The sequence below is a fragment of the Capricornis sumatraensis genome, chromosome 1 (genome assembly GCF_032405125.1).
Source record: "Capricornis sumatraensis isolate serow.1 chromosome 1, serow.2, whole genome shotgun sequence".
NCBI classification, from domain to species: domain Eukaryota; kingdom Metazoa; phylum Chordata; class Mammalia; order Artiodactyla; family Bovidae; genus Capricornis; species Capricornis sumatraensis.
This window is the reverse complement of record NC_091069.1, coordinates 185,200,932-185,224,865: the sequence shown is the minus strand read 5'-3', so window position 1 is coordinate 185,224,865 and position 23,934 is coordinate 185,200,932. Positions and strand designations below refer to the sequence as shown.

General features: G+C 39.5%; 1 protein-coding gene across 1 annotated transcript in view; it reads left to right on the top strand.

Moving 5' to 3' along the window:
* The window catches only part of LPP (LIM domain containing preferred translocation partner in lipoma), a 729,950-nt gene that overhangs the window by 305,633 nt on the left and 400,383 nt on the right, over window positions 1-23,934 (top strand). Inside the window, exon 5 of the mRNA XM_068970945.1 lies at window positions 6,195-6,307. Within this exon, the coding sequence (XP_068827046.1) occupies window positions 6,195-6,307 (113 nt within the window). The remainder of the gene's footprint in view (window positions 1-6,194; window positions 6,308-23,934) is intronic.

Below are 23,934 nucleotides of genomic sequence, written 5' to 3'. Positions count from 1 at the left end.
TAGTTTTTCAACCTATGTTTACTGATGGATAATATGGCCCTAAACTTACGCCAATGTCACCCCACTCCAGTATTCTTGCCTGGAAAGTCCCATGGATGAAGGAGCCTGGTAGGCTGCAGTCCATGGGGTCCCTAAGAGTTGGACATGACTGAGTGACTTCACTTTCACGCACTGGAGAAGGAAATGGCAACTCACTCCAGTGTTCTTGCCTGGAGAATCCCAGGGATGGGGGAGCCTGGTGGGCTGCCGTCTATGGGGTCGCACAGAGTTGGACATGACTGAAGTGACTTAGCAGCAGCAGCAAACTTATGCCAGGTGGTGAGGATATAGAGATACATTATGCGAAGGCTTTGTTTTTTTAGAAGTTTCAGTTCTAACTGGGAGAGAATGACCATAAACACAAATGCAATCAAGTATTATAGATATTTTGACTTTTGTGTAAGAGGCACAAAAGGGGCTGTTATCTGAACCTGTAGGTGTATGTGTATATGTAGGTTTACATGGATATTTGGATCATGAAGAAAGAGAATGATGCTTGCTTTTGTTGTCGTTGTTAACCATGGTAAATTAATTGAGACTTTATTGACGATCTGAGATTAATTACTCCCTTGTGCTTTTGCACTACAATCACATATAACCAGTAATGTACCATCTTCTTTGTCGGTAAATTCGTGTTCGTTTCTCCCCTAATGGGGGACTTTGTATTACCTAGGGCTAAGCAACTTTTGTTTACACATGCCTGGGCCATGTTACTGGAGTAACCACAGTGGGTGAAACTCAGCTGCTACGGAGGAGCCACATCTGGTTCTCAGCGCCACTGCCTTTTTTACCCCTAGACTAGAAAGGGTAGCTTGAGAAAATAAACAGAGCTGGCTTTCGGGGAGTTTTTCCTCACTGTTTTCAAGTTAATGGTATTCACAACAGGCTGTTCTCTGATGTAAACTGGCATAAAGTACTGTTTGGGAATCAGGGATACAATATCTTGTGAACCACAGTCACCCTTTAACTGCCTCGTGGTGCTGCATCTAGCGCAAAGTAAAAACGTTTTGAATATTAGCTGAGTGAGTTGGGATGATGTGGAACATTTTAAACTAGATCTTTCCTTGCTTCTCTCCAAGGAATTCTGAGGATCCATTTCCAGCTGTGTGTTTCACTACACCATTTTATCTGATAACTGAGGGATGATGTATTTTGCAGACTGGGTAGGCTTTGGATGGTGAGGAAAAGGGTAAGGAGGGGACCAGGTTTATAGAAATGTGTCTATGACTACTCTACTTCTTATAAAACCACATGTTTCTTTCTTAGGTTTTATGTTCCATGCATTTTCCATTTGCCTAATGTGTGTCCTTTTTTTCCCTTTTGACTTGCTTGTTTGATTTATTCAATGCCCCTGTAATTCACAGAGTCTGGGAGTACACTTGAATTCCCCAGCAAGCCCAGAGGACAGGGCATGCATTGATGTGAAGGTCGACAGCTTAGCATTGCTGGTTGGAAGGTGCTTGCAGCGGGTTCTGTCCAGCTGCTTTTCTCTAAGAGGATCACCACCACCTCTACTACCTCTGGCCCCAAGCATGTCAGCCAAATGCTCTTTCTTTGTTTGAAGAAATCTACTGGAAAGGAAAGGATCCCCCTACATTTGTATACACATATTTGTTTCTGTTCATTTGCCATCTTCCTTATACATGGATATTGTGTCTTTTCTCTTAAGCCAAAATTATTCTTACTGCAATTTAGAGGAGTTTCCTTTTGTTGACTTGCCTGTTAAAATGGTGAGTGAACCTTAAGTCAGAATACACATGAGTTCTAAGTCTGTTTTAAAATAGTTACTAGGAGTTTTTCATTCCAGCGATCTTAACTAGTTATGCTTCCCTTCAAAAGATCCCTTTTCTATCCCTTTGTCATGTGTATATGTTTTCTAGACATTTTTCCATTCCTCCACATCCTTTTGGTGGCTTAGTGGCAAAGAATCTGCCGATGTAGGACCCACAGGAGATGCAGGGTTGATGCCTAGGTCCGGAAGATCCCTTGGAGGAGGAAATGGCAACCCAATCCAGAATTCTTGCCTGAGAAATCCCATGGACAGAGGAGCATGGCAGTCTACAGTCCATGGGATTGCAAAACAATCAGATACAATTTAGCAACTAAACACTGACAAACACATCCTTTTAAACTGTGAGCTCCACTTTAAAGAACATAACGGGAAGCTCTGATAATTGAGCTTGGAAAATAGAAAATTTTGGTCTAACTTATTAACTCATCAAAATAAGAAGAAAATTATTATGAGGTTATCACTATGGCTTTAACAGTCTGCCTAATCTTGCCTGGAATACATGGTCTGCATTTATGCTGTTTACAAGATAATTCTTTACACAAACAAATTCTGTTTTCTGTTTTGGTTCCTTTTCACTCTCCCAGAATTTCATCAACCTGTGCCTCACTATATTTAATTCCTCTGACAGAAATAAGGTGCTCAGAAATCCTCTTTTAAATTGCATATGAAGAAGATATAGGTCCAGATAAAACATTGAATCTGAAAATTAAGCTGTGAAATAGAATTTGGTCGTCAGGTCTCCATCAACTTGGACTTCTTTACTGATCACTCAAAACTTTACTGTGGGCTTTAGTCTCATATTGGATGATTTTTTAATGGTGGAAGGTATCTTGGTGACAATTCTTTTTACTTGACAGGTGTTAAATATTTCTTTTAGGGCACTGTCTGGCTGCATGAAGGCCAAAGAGTTTCTTTCTCAGTCCTGACTACATATTAGAATTATCTGGGTTTTAAAGGAATATGGGTATCTGACCCCCCCCTTCCCATTTCCATTCCCCATCCCCGAGATCCCGAGTGCATTGGTATGAGATAGAGTTTGGGCATCAGCATTTTAGGGTAAGATTCCTAGGTGATTCTAGTATCTAGCCAAATATAGAACTATTGGATGGGGTTAATAAAGGTTTCTGAGACATATAATTTTAATAAGGATATAGACAAATTATATCTCCACATGTGTACACTCAGGCAGTTAAGAGAAGTACAGATGCTTCTATAAGACATGCCACTGAGCTCAATTCTGTAGGGTCTAAGTAGAGATAATTTGACCCTTTGTTTAATGCAGTAGTTCTCCAAGTGTGGTCCCAGGACTAGTAGCTCTAGCATCACTTGGGGATTTATTCAGAATGCAAATGATCAGACCCTGACTCAGATCTACTGAGTCTGAATTTCCAGGGATGGAACCCAGCAATCTGTGTTTTAACCAGACTTTCCGGAGATACTAGTGAGCTCTAAAGTCTCAAAATCATCAACTTAGATAGTTGTTTTGGAAATAAGACGTAGCTTAGGAAAATCTTAGCACAGTGCCTGGTGCATAGTGAGAGCCCCCAAATCAGAGTACTCTAAAGACAGTGTGTTTGACATCTTGGTTGCCTGAATATGGTGGTAGATAGACTTGACAGCTGTTAGCTACTCTTCCAACTCTAAGACTGTTACTTTTTAAAAAATTATTTCATTGAAGTATAGTTGATTTACGTGTTCGTTTATGCAGTATAGCACAGTGATTCAGTTATACATATATGTGCCTTCTTTTTCATATTCTTTTCCATTGTGGTTTATCACAGGATTTTGAATATAGTTCCCTGTGCTATATAGTAGGACCTTGATTACTATCCATTCCATATATAATGGTTTGCATCTGCCAGTCCTAAACTCCCAACCCCTCTCTCTCCCACCTCTCCCTCCCTCATGGCAACCGCAAGTCTGTTTTCTATGTAAGACTATTATTTATAAGATAGATGGAGCTCATGTGAACAGTCTCAAAGGTGTATCAAGACAACCAGTCCATGTCACCATCCTTCCACTATGAGATATAGATTTTTCTTTTTCTAAAGACCCAAGTTGTGATGTGTTAGTACTATCCAACAGTGACTCATTGAGTGGTAGGAACTATCGTCTATCACTGAGTGTTAAACAGCTGAAATGCAAGGAAAAGCTGTTTATCCATTGGGGAGAAACAGTTCCCTAACATTCAAAAAGGTCATTTTTATAAGAAAAAGGATATATAAATAATTTTTTTTCTAGAAAATGAAAGTTTTCTTTTTTTAATATAATTTCTTGCAAAAAGTATTTAAAAAGATTCTATATGATTAACCCATAGCTATGTTGGATTTCCTAGTATCCTAAAGCCTGGATAGTATATAGATCTCCAAGTTCGATGTTTCTTATTGCAGTTTCTCCCAATCTGTCCTGCACACACTTTAAGATTAGTCTTTAGTAAATCACATTCTTAGAAGTGTTTTCTTCTCAGAAATCCTTAATGGATCCTTACTTCATGCATGATAAAGTTCAAACTCTTAGTCAGATGTGGAACACACTTAAAAGCTTATTTTCATACTGCTCCAATTTTTATGACTTACTTCTGTTATTTACAGGCTTCCCTGATTGCTTAGCTGGTAAAGAATCCACCTGCAATGCAGGAGACCCCGGTTCAATTCCTAAGTCTGGAAGATCCAATGGAGAAGGGATAAGCTACCCACTCCAATATTCTTGAACTTCCCTGGTGGCTCAGATGTTAAAAGAATCTGCCTACAATGCAGGAGACCTGGGTTTGATCCCTGGATTGGGAAAATCCCCTGGAGGAGAGCATAGCAATCCACTCCAGTGTTTTTCCCTGGAGAATCCCCATGGACAGAGGAGCTTGATGGGTTACAGTCCATGGGGTAACAAAGAGTTGGACACAACTGAGCGACGAAGTGCAACACAGCACAATGTTATTTACATTCCTGTCTTTATGCTATATTATAATTTGCTCTTTATTTTCTAAGCCCTAATTTTTTCTAACCTTTATACTTTTATTTTCCTTTCTTTCTGCCTAGCATGAACTTATGCTGTACATCATAATGTTCATTGACAATTTATATATATATATAGTGCCATGTGGCATGTGCGATCTTAGTTCTTGGACCAGGACTTGTACTTGCGCCTCCTGCATTGGAAGTGCAAAGTCTTAATCAATGGACTGCCAAGGAAGTCCCTTTTGTGTGTGCATGTGTGTGAGCATTCAGTTGTGACTGACTCTTTTGCATTCCCATGGATTATAGCCTGTCAGACTCCTCTGTCCATGGAATTTTCCAGGCAAGAATACTGGAGTGGGTTGCCATTTCCTGCTCCAGGGGATACTTCCAACCCAGGAATTGAACCCACGTCTCCTTCATCTCCTGCACTGGCAAGTGGATTCTTTACTACTGAGCCATCTGGCCAGTATAGCTTCCTTGTTCCTCCAACTGCACTTTCCTTTATCTTAAATTCCAAAAGAGCTTGCCTGTAGATTCTTAATAAATTTCATCTTGTATTATCTTACCTATTTATACATTTTCTTCCTCCTCTAGTTGACTGAAAATGTACTGAGAACAAACAATACATCTCATACACTTCGGTATTCCACCAGCCCAAGCACCTGGCTGAATGTACTTGATCCTTCTACTCTAGCTTCACATCACTTCTTTGTGTTACATCTGGTCATCATTCTGAGTTAAGGCTGCTGATTAAACTGAGGAGAAGTAAGATAGGGAATAATTGCTATGTAGGACAAAAAGTTATGTGTCAAAGCCAATTACAAAGCAGTCAGATACCAGCTAATACAAATCTTCCTCTAATTATGATGGACTTACATCCGGAAAAGCCCACTGTAAATTGGAAATATTGTTAAGTGGAATATGCATTTAATGCACCTAACCTACCAAACAAACATCACAGCTTAGCCTCACCTACCTTCAGCATGCCCAGAACACTTACATTTAGCCTATGATTGGACAAAATCATTTAACACAAAGCCTATTTTATAATAAAATGTTGAGTATGTTAGGTCATTTATTGGACACTGTACTGAAAGTGAAAAACACGATGGTTATGAGGGTACAGAATGGCTGTAAGTGTATTGGTTGTTCACCCTGGCCACTGCCTGGCTGACTGGGAGCTGTTTGCTGCCCTGCCTAGAATACCAACTGTACTGTACTGCATATGCCTAGCCCAAAATAGACCAAAATTCAAAGTAAACTTTCTATTGAATGCCTGTTGGTTTTGCACCATGGCAAAGTCAAGTACTTACAGGTGGAACCATCATAAGTTGCGGACTGTCTGTTTTGTACAAAGAGTTCTGGAAAATTGCACCCATGTTAACTTCATGTGTATTTCTTTCCTGTAGGTGATTTTCTTCCACCCCCACCTCCACCACTGGATGATTCCAGTGTTCTTCCATCAGGCTCTGGAAACTTCCCTCCTCCCCCGCCCCTTGATGATGGTGCTTTCAGGGGACAGGTAAGATCTGTGGTTGAAGTCATGTTTGTAAGTAATGCTAGGAATCATGAATTCTGACATTGTTTCTGTGGCAAATAAACACTTATCCAGAGCCTACAAACAGCTTGATATCTCACAAAGCACTAAGGCACGTTAATGCCAACTGCCCAGCTCGAGCTTCTCAGAGTTCTGCAGGTTTGTACACTGAAGCCCTGGAAATCCTTTTACCTACTAATTTTATTTTGAAACTGAAAGCCATTCTTTAGGAACGCCATCTGAGAATTTCACTTTTTCTTGTTATCCTGGGGACACACAACCATGCTTTTTTATTGCCTTTGTTCTGTATATCCACTGACATTTTCTTTCTAAATGAGTAAGACTGGTATTTTAAGGTTCTGTTGGTCACTGTGGGTACTAATTGGTCAGCAACATCTTTCTAGCAAAAGCAACAGCAACAGTTCTTAGAGTTTTCTCTTCTGAATGAGGTCAGGAATGCATATAGTGTGAATTGACTGCTTGGAAGTATTATGCTCCAGCCCTGCATAGTGACCCAGATTTGGAGTCAGAAGCGACACTGAAAGTTAGCCTGTGATCACATAGGGCTACTGGTGACCAACTGCCACTGTTTAAGCAGTTAAACTCCAGTTATCTCAGGAAGGAAAGTAAATAATAATGTCATATAGTATTTATGTCCTATTTTTAGGGATGGTGATTGTTACTACAGATATATAAAGGAAAAAATTCCTTATTTTTTAGAGAAATGTCAGCAAGATTGGTGAGTGAAATGGAATAGTGCCTAGCATTTGCTTTAAAATCAAAAGATTCTAAAAATATATGTATTTGTATACTGTATATGTATATGGCTAACCATATTCACTACAATACTATTGGGATGCTAGATATATTTATATGTATACTGACACACTTGCTCTACAACCGAAACTAACACACCGGTGTAGATCAACTGTGCTCCAAGAAAAAGACAAATCGTAAGAATAGGGAGCCACTGAGTTCAAATACAGGTGAGAGAATATTAGTTATGAATTGATAATTGTTGAGTGCAGGGAGATTTAATTCATTATTTGTTCTGCCTTTGTAAATGTTTAAGGTTTCTCAGAATAAATTGTAAAGAGGAAAAGCCATAGAAAGTAACTGCCTAACTAGTTCCGTTCATTATGTGACTTTCTCCTAAATTTCATTCTGGGGGAACCAAAGGTAGATATAGTTCATTCATTCAACAAAAATTTCTGGGTGCTGTGTGCATACCTTTATAACACCAGGGATTCTATAGCAAAAAAAAAAAAAAGACAGGGTTCTACCCTTATGAAATTTACATGTTACTAAGAGCTATTCTTTGCATATTCTTTTACTTATACAGTTAAACACTTTAACGCTTTATTTAGCTTATATTCTCTCTTGAATAATTATGAAACTATTTTGTAAGCATTTAAAGTCTTGAGTTCTGAAGTTTGCTTGACTTTGTGACAGAAGACCTGTATTTGACACTATTTGGGCAGCTTATTCTTGTTCCATGATCTTGAGTGGGTCACCCTAAGGCCCTTTTCCTCTTAATTAAAAAGAAGATAACTGTATCTCTGTCTCTAGTAATTGAATGAAATATAGAAGGATTAGAAAGTACTAAATTATAATGATTATACAGATGTTATAAATGATCACAATATAAAAATAACAAATGCAGGAATAATAATAAGGTTTGTCAAAGGGTTTCATTAAGAAAAGTTTGAACATGGGGCTTTCATAAATTACAAAAGCCTTTTTCTATATGGATCTTGTCCTGCTAACTATATCCAAGCTGTGACTTTGTTTTTGAAAAAGAAAGAAATAAACAAAGAGCCTGTTGCCATGTTGGCTTATATTCTCTGTAAGACAGAAGGAAGAAGGATAGAAAATAAAACAGAGTTTGTCAAGTGGAAAAGGGCAGATCAGGTGAGAGAGGCATGTTGTTCTTGAATATATGGAAGATCATTGGCAAGCTCGAAAGAAGGCAGGCGTGTCCTCTCCTTATGTGGTAGTGTGTGATGTGATAAGAGGCTCGGCCCCACTCTGGCCATATTTGCCCCAACTTCATACTTGAGCTACAGTGGAGCTTAGAGTAATGTAATCACCAGAGAAAATTTTGCACTTTTTTCTCTCGGCCAATGGTGAAAACTCCTGTTGCCAAGTTGAAATTATAGCTGGTAAATGTGTGTTTTTGTGTAGAAGTCTGTTTATGTTTCCAGCCAAATTTTCAAGTCAGAGCCAAAAGTATCTCTACTAAGTGTGACTATAAGAATTATAAGATTTTCAGAGCTGAAAGGGACCTAAGAGATCATTGAGTCCAACCCTGGCGCCAGGCATCTGCTTACAGCCTTTTCAAGTATTTGGTGAATAAAAAATTACTTCCCTCTCTTTGCAAACGGGGAAACTGAGATCCAAGATGTGGTTCCTGTAGTTTCTGGCAGATCTCTTTTGAGAAATCTTGTCTCCTGATCTGCCCTTCCGCTGATTGAGGACATGATTTTGCTTTGGGCCTCTCAAGGATCTGAGGTTAAGAAGAACGGGTAACATGCTTTTGTTTGGAAAGACTAGGTGAGATTGGCATTTTTCTTCTCTCCAGATTTCTGATATAAGGCTGTCATTTTTTTTTTCCCCCTTTGCAAAAGGTGAATATTTAGTGTCAAGAATTCTTGTTTTAAGAGTTCTCATTTTATGGGAAAAGATGAATCTTGGAAAGTCAGTGAGAGATTTTCTTTTTTATGTAAGAATCAGTTGGATCTCAGGGCCTGTAAGCCTTGGGTGACCATTTAGCAGTCACTTCCTTCATTTGTTTGTTTTTCATTCATTCATGATAAATTGAGTACCTTCTATATGTCAGACATAAACACAAGGGCGTAGGGCTTGGCATCATTGGTCTAATGCCCTGAGTCTCAACCTTGGGACTGTTAGCTTTGTTTGGTTTGATGCCACAGTTGATAATTACTTTCTATTTTAGCTATTCAATGGGCAGGTGTAGAGTGTTGTTTAGAGTAGTTTTAAAAAGAGAATATGTGATAGAATTTCAGACTTGCAAGGGAATTAGAGATCATGACTTGAGTGCCTTTCTGTTGTTTGAATCTCCTAATTCCCCTCCAACCCCCCAAGGGATGAATGAGTTACAACCTCTGATACAAATTTGGGAGATGCATTTATACACAACTTCTAAATTAAGATGTTTAATGGTAAATTATTACTTAGTCATCATGCTTTGATCAGAAGCACAATCTAAGTCTTATGTTGTGGTACAGGGTGGGGGAAATAAATGAACTATGACTAGAGACATGCAGGAAGGATTCTTGGAAACAATTTCAATTTAATTGAACTTTGATGGTTAATTAGCATCTTAATTTTCAGATGGTGGAATGGATTTTTAGGTAATAAAGTAACAAGAATAAGAATTCAGAGTATTTTGAAGAATATTCTGAAATCATTGCAGGTGTTTGTTATTATTTTAAATATAAGGCTGACATCACCAGGTCTGTTGCTGGATGCCAAGTGGTGCTTTTAGCATACCATCAGACAAAACGTATTGCCCTTGTGGGAGACTTCCTTTAGCTCCTCAGGGACTTACCTGCTGATACCTGATGGCTTTGAGTTCAGGTGCCTGACATTTCTGGGGCTTGCCAGCTGGTATAGTTGTAAAGAATCCACCTGCCAATGCAAGAGACACAAGAGATGTGGGCTTGATCCTTGGGTCTAGAATATCCCCTAGAGGAAGAAATGGCAACCCACTCCAGTATTGTTGCCTGGAAAATTCCATGGACAGATGAGCGTGGCAGGCTATAGTCCATGGGGTTGCGAAGAGTCGGATGTGACTCAGCACACATGCATACCTGATATTTAACTTCCTCTTTTTATGACATCTTTACTTGGCTTTTCTTCATGACAGCTGACAACTCCTCACCCTGTCTCTCTCTGTGACCTAGACCGTGGTTTTATGGGCCTGTTATGTAGGGTTTTTACCCTTCCAATTCCCATCGCCTTTTCCATTCATTCAGGCAAGATGGCTACCTTTGCTAGGGTAACTCCAGCCCCTCCAGCTCAGAAAACAGACTGTTTTGTCCATTGCTTGTTACTCCAAGTATTGAAAATGTCTTCTGTTACTGAACTGAAATTTCTTCCTTTATGACTTCCTCACACCAATTTTCTTCCTACCCTCTTAGAAAATGATGCACATTCAAAGGAACTGTCAGACCAGGAGAGAAATAAGTGGTGTCTGTCTCAAGAGGGTGATCCATAAAACTCCTGAAAGAGATCACTTTTCTGGGGAGAGAGTGAAAACATTGTCATGTGAGCTGTTCACTGAACTTGTGGGAAATGCCCAGAGTTTGTTGAAAAGAGAAGGAAGAAGAGAAACTTCTTTTTTTAAAAAATAATTTAAATTATTTTTAAAATTTATTTTATTGAAGTATTGTTGACCTATAATATTGTGTTAATTTCTTCTGTACAGCAAAGTGATTCAGTTATTTTTATATATGTGTGTGTATATATAGACATTCTTTTTCATATTATTTTCCATTATAGCTTATCACAGAGTATTGAATATAGTTCCCTGTGCTATACAGTAATACTTTATTTATCCATTCTGTATATAATAGTCTGCATCTGCTAATCACAAACTCTGAATACCTCCTTCCCCACCCTCCTCCCAACTTCCTTGGCAATCCTAGGTCTGTACTCTTCATCTGTAAGTATGTTTCTGAAGAAATTTCTGAAATGCTTTATGGTCTTACCTTAAAGTCAGTGTCCAAAAGTTTGTAAGCCAACTCACTCCAACTCTTGTGAAAATAATTTCAAAGCTCATAATATATAGGGAAAGCAGTGGATTGTAGTCATTTCTCTACTTACCCATTTTATATATTTCATTTATCATAAAATAAATTGGCACTGAGGGCTTTCCAGGTGGCATAGTGATAAGGAATCCATCTGCCAATTCAGGAGACTCGAGTTCGATCCCTGGATTGGAAAGATCTCCTGGAGGAGCAAACGGCAACCTGCTCCAGTATTCTTGGCTGAGGAAATTCCATGGACAGAGCAACCTGATGGGCTACAGTTCATGGGACTGCAAAGAGTGGAGCATGACTGAGTGCGCGCACACACACATAAACACACACACACACACACACACATACACTAACGGGGTGTCTTGTGACCCTTAGACTAGTACTATCATGATCATAAGTATGGAATGACGGGATTTTACTTGTTGACATAGAGAACTCAGGCCCCCAGCTGGGGGCACGTTCATTCATGAGTTCACGGAAATAAGCAGCAGGTCTTACTTTATATGATTTGGACATACCTTACCACAAGAGGCATCCCTTCTGCTGCTTGGAAGTTGGGTGAGGAAGGAAGAGTCTGGGTGTAAAAGGAGATCCCACCTATAAAAATTAACAGTAGAGATGCAGAATTGCCAGAGCAAAACCAAAATGGTCAGCAAAAGCTTTAATCCACTCTGAGGTGCTTATCCTTCCTGTGTAGTGAGGATATAAGATATCTTGATCCATGGAAAGATACCAGAGGAGTGACTAAGATGCTTATTTATTCCTGGCCCTTTGTCTTGTTCCTTTGGGCCCTAGTTGATTTGTGGGATTGTTTGTGACCCTGGCAACAGCAGCAGCAGCAGCAGCTTGATTTGGGAGTGCCTCCTCCTTTTAAGGTCTACACATGTAGGTCAGTGGATGTTTAGCAGGGCTGGTGGGTTCTTGAGGTATGCTACAGGCTCAGATTGGTGTGACTTTCTAGAAGCTAATGTCAGAAGTTTTTCTGTTTTCCTTTCGCTCTGAATCATCCTCTGATTGGGTATTCAGATGAGAAAACAGAGATATTTTTGGTGTCTAGACTTATAAAAACTTCTTTGAAAGTAGCAAATGAGAGTCGATGGGGAGTATTCCAGTATTTCACTCGAATAATTTGACCCTTTTCATGGAATGCCATAGTTTCTCTTTGTTGTTTTTTTGAAGACTCTATTTAAAAAGGTAAACGCTTTCCCTGGGATCAGTAGTGGAGTATGTGTACACACACACTCATTTACCCCTAGCATCTCCATTTTCGCTGCTGCTGCTCCCTTGAAATAAGCCAGGACACATGCGTGCATTCAGCAGTGAGAGGTTGGCTGATCAATGGACAAGAAAAATTTTGCGGGGGAACTGGTTGCGGTCAGTTCTGTTGTGTATTGAGATAACCAATGAGGTTAGATTTACTTTAGCTCCTCAGTGCCTTTATAGAGAGTCATTTACAATGTTTGCATATTTCAGAAAATTTCCTTTGCCCAAATTAAGTGAAACTTCAGTTGGTTCTTTCTGAGTCAGTAGAGAATTTTAACCCATTTTGTCTTTCCCATCAAGAATCTTGGTGATTCCTTCAAAGCTGAAGTATGTTTGTCTTTTCTATGTCTAAAAAGTAGAACAAGTTTTTTCTTCTTCTAGTAATGTAAATAAATCAAATAACATTAACATGGATTAAATGTTTTCAAACATGTTTCTCTATCAAGGAAAACTTATGATATGCATATATGCCCCACCCCCAACATAGGGGCTGTAAGAAGTTTGAACACTTTCTCATTTAAATTACTGTTAGATGTTTGGAGAATGTGTTGCAAATTTTAAACTTTATAACACCTCTTTTAGGAGAATCATTTCTCACATTAAATTGTACCACTGCATTATTAATAGACTATTGCTTTTGTTATTTGCGTTGTTTCTTTTTTCCTTTTTTTTTCTTGAATTCATCATCCTTTTTTTAAATTTCTTCTTCTTGTACTTTATCAATTTCTTTTTTGAAAAGCTGCATGGGCGATAAATTTTCTGAAGCCTTTTTTCTTTCAGTTTCATAGTTAAGTAAATGTTTGGCTTCAAGTAGAATTCTAGGCTCCAAGTTCTTTTACCTCAATGTTCAACAAAGATTTCTATATTATTGCTTTGTGTCATTTAGTCTTTATTGTTACAGATGAGAAATCTGATGTAAGTCTGTTTCTTTTTCCAATTTAGTAACTTTTATTGTTTGATCTGTAAGTTGTATTTGTGGGATTCAACAATTTCACTTCAGTATTTCTAGGTACAGCTTCCCTCACCCTCACCCTAGTATTTCTACTTAGTATTCATTGAATCTGATGTGAGGAGTCAAATTCTTATTTAGCTAAGGGAGATTTTCTTGTGACTCCTATTTTATAGTTTTGGATTTTTTTTCTGTTCTTCATATCGGTTTTCTTTTTCAATAGGTCTGCCATATGGAAGAATCCTTATTGCTTGCATCTTTTCTTTATTTTTAATTTTTGTGGTGATGATGTATTCTCAAATTATGAATGCTACTTGCACCTGAATTTAGGGAGAAAATGTGCTTGGGAGTGGCTCTGAATCTCCTGTTCTGGTAGACCTAGCTAGCTTCCACTCAGACTTTATCTTTTATCTAGACTGGAAGCACATAGTCCTTTAAATGTCAGGGCGGCCATAGGGTTTGTGCACCAGTTGTGACTGTGTGTGTGTAATTCGGGGAGGCAGGACAAGGAGTGGGTTTCCCTTAGAGACACATGCCAAGAGAGAACAGCAAGCATCAAGGCTGTTTATTAGTTCTAAAGGTCCAATGGCAGGTAGCAAAACCCCTATTATACATGTTGTACATATATATCCAATATGGGCAGCAACAAGCTGTGGACAGCTCTTCTGTGGGGTGGTCTCTGCTTGGGTTCTCAGTTTCCTCTCTCACTATTTCCCCATTCCTGCCTTTCAATGACTATGTCACCAGAAGTGTCAGGGGTTGTGGCAAAGTACCTTTTATTAGAAAGAATGAACCCATTAAGTGATTTCACTGCTGTTTTGTCTAGCTTTCACCATGTATCCCAAACTTCCTTTCCCAAGAGGTTCCCCCACACCCTCACCCCTTTTTATCATGGCAGTTTGAAGTCAGATCAGATATTGCTACCTTTTGCTATTTGTCTCAGACTCACCCTGCTGCCTTTGAGGATGCCAGGAAAACCCTCCCTGACTGCATCATCTGGACCAAGTAAAGCTTCAAGGAAAACATGGTATGATGGTGAACACTGAGTGCTGATCCAGAGTACCTGACTTAACTCCCCGCTCGCTAGCTATGTGACTATGATCATGCTGCTTAACCATTTTTGCCATTGTCTGCTTATCTGTAAAATAGAAATTATTGTTGTGCTTACCTCTTTGGCTTTTTGTGACGTTACATAGAGAATATCATAGGAGCCTGACATAGCATAGGGCTTAGTAAGTGTTTCCCAATGATGTTGTTACTATTAGACTGTTCTGGGCTAACTGGCCTCTGTGCTGAGTTCCGGCATAGTTATTGCTGTCCTTTGGTTTGTACCACACCTCCCTAAGGTTCACTAATGATGCCATCACTTGCTCTTAAGTGTTTGGGGATTTTAAGGCATTTTACTAAATGCTCCCACAAGCTCTTTCTTCAAAACGAATGATTGTGTTAAATAACCTTAGATCTCTTATAACTCTAAAATTCATCTCTTTAGTAAAAAAAAAATATTAGCTCTTTATAACTTCATAGTTGTTTACAAACTGCAAAATAATTTATATTATTGAATTTGATCTTCACAAGTAGGAATAGCAAACATATAACTTAACAAATAAAAAAACATTAAGGCTCAAAGAATTGAGGCAGCTTGTTTAGATTTCATGACAAGTGTCATGGAAGCAATGACTTATTTTTAAATGGATAAAAACAAAAACAAAATGCATTTTGGGAACTCTTAAGCCTCTTGGCTTAGTATCAGTTCCCAGCAAGTGAGAGAAGGCAGATCATTTTAAATTCTCAAAAACCAGCCAAAGTCACCAACAGTATGTGTTCATGGCCATTGGCCAGGGGCCACCAAGATAGCTTTCACTGTAATTCTTTAGTGGAAATAAGTACATCTTCCTCTCAGCATATTGCCTTACAATCCCCTCACCAACTGTACCATGTACTTCTTATCCATGGATTTGGTAAGGAAGCCCTATTGGGCTCACAAATCCTTTAGTTCCTTTGTAATTTACATAATCCATTCAACATGAGCACCAAACAACTTGATCTGAAAGAAGGGGTAAAAGTGGGAATGGAGGATGCCAAAACCAAAAGCCAAGGGCATTAACTCATATTTTGTTTTTGAAGTGCTGATGTTTTAGGGAGAGTTTCTGTGCATAGCTGATTTGGAGATTCAAAAGTCAGCTATTTAAAACTAAAAATTTGGTATTGTATGCAATACTTACATGAATCCTTAAGGGGTTAAGTTATAATTGTCATTATTTTTTCATTGACTTCTATGAGTTTGACCTGTCCAAGGCTCCTACTCTGTAAATTTGATAAATTCCAAAATTGACGTTGAGTTTTATTTTTAATGAAGGACTTTCATATAATTTATCTAACTTGAACCTTTAAAATAACTTACAAAGGGGAAGGGTAGGATGATTGTCTGCCTTGTGCCAGGAAAGGGACTGAGGCTCAGAGAATTAAGTAATATTTCAGGTTTCCAAGGTATTAAGTGTCTTGGGCAGGGTTGTGACCCTACATTCTTCTGAATCATGCCAGTCCATTTCCTTCTCTTTTGGCATCACTGCTTTATTGTTATTCTTCCTTTATATTATTTTTCAATGAAGGACACAGAACACAAATTGTCATGTTCCTCTTGGAACATTAATTGTTAGCCTGTGTTCTTTTGAGTTCGTTTGTAGAATCTTCTCTTGCAGTATTGTCTTCAGCCTTTTTAAAACTGCATCTTTACAGATTGAAGATCATACTTTGACATTAAAATATAGGAAAGCTGCTTGTAGATCTTTAAAATGGAATACTTTCAAAATTTTTTTATTGTTCTTATGTTTATTTTGCCAATAAACTTCAGGAAAGATGTCAATTTGTATTACTGTAGAAAAAAGTAAAATTGGTGGTACCTGGTGTAAACAATGTTTCTGTGGTAGTTTAAAAAAAAAAAAAGTGGTAAGGGAGACGCAAGAAAGAGAAGTTTCACTTTGTAAGAAATCTAAGGACTTCCCAGGTGGTCCATTGGTAAAGAATCTGCCTGCCAATGCAGGAGACATGATTTGATCGCTGGGTCAGGAAGATCACCCTGAGAAGGAAATAGAAACCCACTCCAGTATTCTGGCCTGGGAAATCCCATGCATAGATGAGCCTGGTGGGCTACAGTCCATGGGGTCTGAATGAGCTGGACATGACTCAGTGACTTAACAACCACAGCAACTTTACTGGAGGTAAAGGATATGGTTTATAAAACTCCACCCCCAGCATCATCTGCCAAAAATAAAATAAAATATATATTTTAAATATTTTAAAGAGATGGAGCAAGAGCTCAAACACCCCCTCCTTTCTCAATAGTTGTTTCGTTCCCTGTAGTGCTTAAGGGAATCTGTGCCTATCCTAAAACTGCCTACTCTTTTGACCTGTAGATGGCAGATCCAGATGCTGTATGACTTGGGATTTGGGGCAGATCATCTCTAACAGCCAAATCTCAATTTTTTTCACTCACAGTACTAGTAATGATAACTCTCTGTCTCTCATATTCTGTTTGTTTGTTTGTTTGTTTTTTGAAAGCCAGATGAAAATAACTCACTTGATAATGCTTTCTAAATCAGTAAGTAATTAAAAATATCTGTTTTTCTTAACATTATTTAAACATCCTTGAGCTTTAACTCTGTTAGAAATTATACATCTAGAGCAATGGCTAGTAGAATGTCCTTCAGTGATATATTTGATGTGTAATAAACAGGAGATGGCAAGAGTGAATGTCGACATTCTAGGAATCAGTGAACTAAAATGGACTGGAATGGGTGAATTTAACTCAGATGGCCATTATATCTACTACTGCGGGCAGGAATCCCTCAGAAGAAATGGAGTAGCCATCATGGTCAACAAAAGAGTCCGAAATGCAGTACTTGGATGCAATCTCAAAAACGACAGAATGATCTCTGTTCGTCTCCAAGGCAAACCATTCAGTATCACAGTTATCCAAGTCTATGCTCCAACCAGTAATGCTGAAGAAGCTGAAGTTGAATGGTTTTATGAAGACCTACAAGACCTTTTAGAACTAACACCCAAAAAAGATGTCCTTTTCATTATAGGGGACTGGAATGCAAAAGTAGGAAGTCAAGAAACACCTGGAGTAAGAGGCAAATTTGGCCTTGAAATGTGGAATGAAGCAGGGCAAAGACTAATAGAGTTTTGCCAAGAAAATGCACTGGTCATAGCAAACAGCCTCTTTCAACAACACAAGAGAAGACTCTACACATGGACATCACCAGATGGTCAACACCGAAATCAGATTGATTATATTCTTTGTAGCCAAAGATGGAGAAGCTCTATACACTCAACAACAACAAAAAAGACCAGGAGCTGACTTTGGCTCAGATCATGACCTGCTTATTGCCAAATCCAGACTCAAATTGAAGAAAGTAGGGAAAACCACTAGATCATTCAGGTATGACCTAAATCAAATCCCTTATGATTATACAGTGGAAGTGAGAAATAGATTTAAGGGCCTAGATCTGATAGATAGAGTGCCTGATGAACTATGGAATAAGGTTCGTGACATTGTACAGAAGACAGGGATCAAGACCATCCCCATGAAAAAGAAATGCAAAAAAGCAAAATGGCTGTTTGGGCAGGGCTTACAAATAGCTGTGAAAAGAAAAGAGGTGAAAAGAAAAGGAGAAAAGGAAAGACATAAGTATCTGAATTCAGAGTTCCAGAGAATAGCAAGAAGAGATAAGAAAGCCTTCTTCAGCGATCAATGCAAAGAAATAGAGGAAAAGAACAGAATGGGAAAGACTAGAGACCTCCTCAAGAAAATTAGAGATACCAGGGGAACATTTCATGCAAAGATGGGCTCGATAAAGGACAGAAATGGTATGGACCTAACAGAAGCAGAAGATATTAAGAAGAGGTGGCAAGAATACACAGAAGAACTGTACAAAAAAGATCTTCATGACCCAGATAATCATGATGGTGTGATCACTAATCTAGAGCCAGACATCCTGGAATGTGAAGTCAAGTGGGCCTTGGAAAGCATCGCTATGAACAAAGTTAGTGGAGGTGATGGAATTCCAGTTGAGCTGTTTCAAATCCTGAAAGATAATGCTATGAATGTGCTGCAGTCAATATGCCAGCAAATTTGGAAAACTCAGCAGTGGCCATAGGACTGGAAGAGGTCAGTTTTCATTCCAATTCCAAAGAAAGGTAATGCCAAAGAATGCTCAAACTACTGCACAATTGCACTCATCTCACATGCTAGTAAAGTAATGCTCAAAATTCTCCAAGCCAAGCTTCAGCAATACGTGAACCGTGAACTTCCAGATGTTCAAGCTGGTTTTAGAAAAGGCAGAGGAACCAGAGATCAAATTGCCAACATCCGCTGGATCATGGAAAAAGCAAGAGAGTTCCAGAAAAACATCTATTTCTGCTTTCTTGACTATGCCAAAGCCTTTGACTGTGTGGATCACAAGAAACTATGGAAAATTCTGAAAGAGATGGGAATACCAGACCACCTGACCTGCCTCTTGAGAAATCTGTATGCAGGTCAGGAAGCAGCAGCTAGAACTGGACATGGAACAACAGACTGGTTCCAAAGAGGAAAAGGAGTATGTCAAGGCTGTATATTGTCACCCTGCTTATTTAACTTCTATGCAGAGTACATCATGAGAAACGCTGGACTGGAAGAAACACAAGCTGGTATCAAGATTGCTGGGAGAAATATCAGTCACCTCAGATATGCAGATGATACCACCCTTATGGCAGAAAGTGAAGAGGAACTAAAAAGCCTCTTGATGAAAGTGAAAGTGGTGAGTCAAAAAGTTGGCCTAAAGCTCAACATTCAAAAAACGAAGATCATGGCATGCGGTCCCATCACTTCATGGGAAATAGATGGCAAAACAGTGGAAACAGTGTCAGACTTTTTTGGGGGGGGCTCCAAAATCACTGCAGATGGTGACTGCAGCCATGAAATTAATAGACGCTTACTCCTTGGAAGAAAAGTTATGACCAACATAGATAGTATATTGAAAAGCAGAGACATTACTTTGCCGACTAAGGTCCATCTAGTCAAGGCTATGGTTTTTCCTGTGGTCATGTATTTATGTGAGAGTTGGACTGTGAAGAAGGCTGAGTGCTGAAGAATTGATGCTTTTGAACTGTGGTGTTGGAGAAGACTCTTGAGAGTCCCTTGGACTGCAAGGAGATCCAACCAGTCCATTCTGAAGGAGATCAAGCCTGGGATTTCTTTGGAAGGAATGATGCTAAAGCTGAAACTCCAGTACTTTGGCCACCTCATGCGAAGAGTTGACTCATTGGAAAAGACTCTGATCCTGGGAGGGATTGGGGGCAGGAGGAGAAGGGAACGACAGAGGATGAGATGGCTGGATGGCATCACTGACTCGATGGATGTGAGTCTAAGTGAACTCCGGGAGTTGGTGATGGACAGGGAGGCCTGGCGTGCTGCGATTCATGGGGTCGCAAAGAGTTGGACACGACTGAGCGACTGAACTGAAGTGAACTGAACTGAATATATATTAAAAGGAGAATGGCACACTGTCCCCTGAACAGAGAGGTAAGGATCTAAGCCATAGTTCACTGCACTAAAATTTGCACCCGAGGTTTGTGTCAGAACAGAATAGGGGACCTGACTGGCTCGGACTCAGATATTCTATTGAGAGATGATCAAGCAATTAAATAAAAGATACAGCAACTGGAAGAGTATTTCACTCTTCATTCAGGGAACACACATTCAGGGAACTTGGTAATTTTTATTATCAAGTCATAATGTACATTGACATGTGCCTGTTGGGTTGTTTTCATTTCCTTTTAGCTCATTGAAAGCCATACAGTGTCACGTTAGTATTTCTTTTCTGTTACCCCGGTGGGAATAGAAATTTAGGGACATGGCAATTACTGCAGAGAAGTATTTCCACACTTATAGGTTTAGCAAATGAGTCTCTATCCCCTCACCTCTGCCATGTGTCTCTCCAAGATTTAAGTTACAGTCCTACCATGAACATAGGTCATGTCAACTCAATTGAAATTGCTCTCATATTCAGCTGCCACCCTCTACCCACCACCTTCCAAATCCCCTAATGATTATTAATTTGCTGAGAAGTTCTTTTTACTTCTACCAGGCAAGGAACATTCTGGAAGATCTGAATCTCCTTGCTTCCTCCTTCAATTTTCATGAAAAAGAATCTCCTTGGTTCCTTTGCTAGATTTGCAAGTGTCCCTTTTGTCTTGTGGAACTCCCTTTTTCTTTTTCTCTGTCCCACATTGTCTAGGTGTCCACTCAGTGTTTTCCCTTTTGACTTGTCTTCAGTCACGTCTTTCACAGAGTCAACTTTGAGGGACTCGGACTGGTTATGACTCGGCGCTATGCCTTTCTTTGACAACGATTGTGCCATGTATGCACAGAAAATCTTTCCAAATGGAACACTTGCACATTCAATGGGTCCAAAAATTCCACTTGTGTCTTCTCCCAAAACCTCCATTTTTGTTGGAAGTACCACCATATTTTGTTTTCCAAACTCTAAACATTGTGGTCATTGCTGAAATGTCTTGCTTTTTAAGTATGTTTGTCACCAATAGCCCATATATATACATATATATGGTTCAAAATGACTCTCAGATTTGCTCTAGTCCCTTATTTTCCTTGTCCTAGCTCATCCTTCTCCAGATCACAATGGACTCATTGCTTTGTGTTTCCTCTCCCTTCTAGCAACATTTCCCTAACCAATTCGTCTTTGAGAAATCTTATTTTCTCTTATGGCTTTTTTTTTTTTTTTTTTTTTGACTGCCCCATGAGATTTCCTCTCTTGGTTGACTTTTGGAGTACTCCAGTTCAGTTCAGTCCCTCAGTCATGTCCAACTCTTTGCGACCCCATGGACTACAGCACACCAGGCCTCCCTGTCCACCACCAACTCCCGGAGTTTACCCAAACTCATGTCCATTGAGTCAGTGATGCCATCCAGCCATCTCATCCTCTGTCGTCCCCTTCTCCTCCCACCTTCAGTCTTTTCCAGCATCAGGGTCTTTTCAAATGAGTCAGCTCTTTGCATCAGGTGGCCAAAGTATTGGAGTTTCAGCTTCAACATCAGTCCTTCTAATGAACACTCAGAACTGATATCCTTTAGGATACTCCAAGACCTACTTTATCCTTTAAAGTACACCTTATCTCTGTGCTCTTTCTGTCTTTGCCCTTGTGAGCCTGGTGGTCTTAGTGTCAGTTCCCCATGCTAATTTTCACTGTGTCTTTCTTGCGACCTGAAGCACCTCATCTCTCAGCTGATCAGACAGTCTCCCTATTTTTTAAAAGCCCAATCCATACCTTCTGATACTGCCAGCTCATCCCAGTCTGTCCCTTCTTTGCATCATGACTCTAGTGACTGGGTGGTGTAGTGTAGTAATGTTAACCTAGGGTTTAATGCCAGGAAGCTCTAGTAATATTAACCTAGGGTTTAATGCCAGGAAGCTCTGGTCTATTGCTTATCAGTAAATGCTACAGTGAATCAGTTAATTATGTTAACTGATTAACAGTTAATCAGTTATTAACTGGATAAATCAGTTAATTATGTTTCATTTTCCTGCCAGTAAATATATGGCCTGTTTGTAGACTGATTATATCATGTGTCTCCAAACTCTATATCATACAGCCAGAATCAAACCATGACATGGGAGAGACCTGTAGAAATCAGTTAACATCATAATTTGTAGAGCCTCATCTTTGAAAAGATCAAAATCCATAGTCTTCTCTGTGATGAGGAAAGGGGCACTCAGATTTCTTAGATTGATGCCCAAGGTGACACAGTTAAGAGAGGTGGCCTCAACCCCCATCCCAAGTGGGGTTTCTGGACTCACAGATTTGAACGTTATCTATTATCCTCTTGTTGATTTCCCTTTTGGAAACTGTCTGAAGTCTGGATTTCTGCTCATATCCCCATGTCACTCATAGTTTTTATCTCATCGAGGAACACTTGGTTGATATTTGTGGATTGATTGGATCATTCTTTGACTTGGCAATAAGGATTTTCTGGAAACGTCTATGGAGTATGTGTTACGCATGGGCTTATCACCATTTTGATGCTGTGGCAAACACTCAGAGGGTCCATTAAGTATGCTTCTGTGCACTGGCTCAGTGTAGTAAGGGAAGGAAATGGGAGAGGAAGTTATATACATCTTGAGCAAATCAAGCTTTTCTATTTTTAGTCCTTGCTACTGTTTGGAAAGTACAGCCCTGTTCATGGTAGTCTGGCTTGTGTTTCCTTAGTGCCATTTCAAAAAAGGAGAAAAAAAAAAAATATGGGAATTTTTTGTAGTGAAAATAGTTCCTCAGTGCAGTCACATAGTTCCTTCTTTTTCTCTTGATGAAACCTCAAACCCACTAGGCACAGATTCCTCAACCTCAACTATGCAAGTCAAAGGCTCCTGATGAGGAGGAGAGTGGAGTCAGCAAAACCAAGGCAGGCAAAATATGCCTGGGTACCTGAGAGCCAGGGCAGAGAAGGCGGGGGAGGGGAGGGAGACCCCTTCCATCAGTGGAGTCTTGGCCTGCTACCCTGGAGACAGCTGAACTCCAAACTACGTAGATAAAGAGACACCTACTGTTACAGCCCTTTGCTTAAGCAGTTCCTTCTGCCCGAGTGCCTCTCTGTCTGCTTTCCCTGTGTGCCTTACAGCCACTCACCAAACTGTAGTAAGTGAATGACCTCTCTTTAGTTCTTTTTGTGGCAGTTTGGGGATTTTCCTAATCTGAGGCAATACTAGGTACCATTAGGGAATGATAAAGAACTTTATGAAAGAGAATAAAATTACCTTGTCTCTATTAGATGGATTTCTATAATATAGCAAGCCTTGACTGGTGAGAAGTGGCCATAGCAGGATGGCTTGGAGCTGACTGCAAGTCTAGCAAAGCAGACCAGAGCCTGAATTGGGGTGATGGTCATGAGCATGGTGAAGAGGGGCTCGACTCCAGAGCTGTTTGAGAAGAGAGGACATGGAAGGGTCCAAGATGTTTGCGGGATCCTGATTTTTTTTCAGAAAAGAGATTTGCTTCCTATCCTAATGTTTGCCAAATAGGAAATTCCTTTGAAAAATCAGAACTCTGAGGCAAGTGTAATGTGAACTTTACTAGAGGAAACGTGGATACCACTGCGCAAATACTACCCCTCATTAATGAGAGAGACTACAGTCTCCAGACAGAAACAGCTCTGCTCAGATAAAATTCTGACAGTACCGTAAGAATAATACATCACTATAATGAATGCTAATTTGTGGATATTGCAGTATTGTTGTCATTGTTTTTTAATCGAATATGTATTAAGCTTCAACAGGGTGGTATGAATAATGCCAACTTGTAGTTGATTTGAATGCAGAGTTCCAAAGAATAGCAAGGAGAGATAAGAATGCCTTCCTCAGTGATCAATGCAAAGAAATAGAGGAAAACAACAGAATGGGAAAGACTAGAGATCTCTTCAAGAAAATTAGAGATACCAAGGGAACAATTCATGCAAAGACAAGCACAATAAAGGACAGAAATGGTATGGATAGACCTAAGAGAAACAGAAGATACTAAGAAGAGGTGGCAAGCGTACACAGAAGACTATACAAAAAAGAT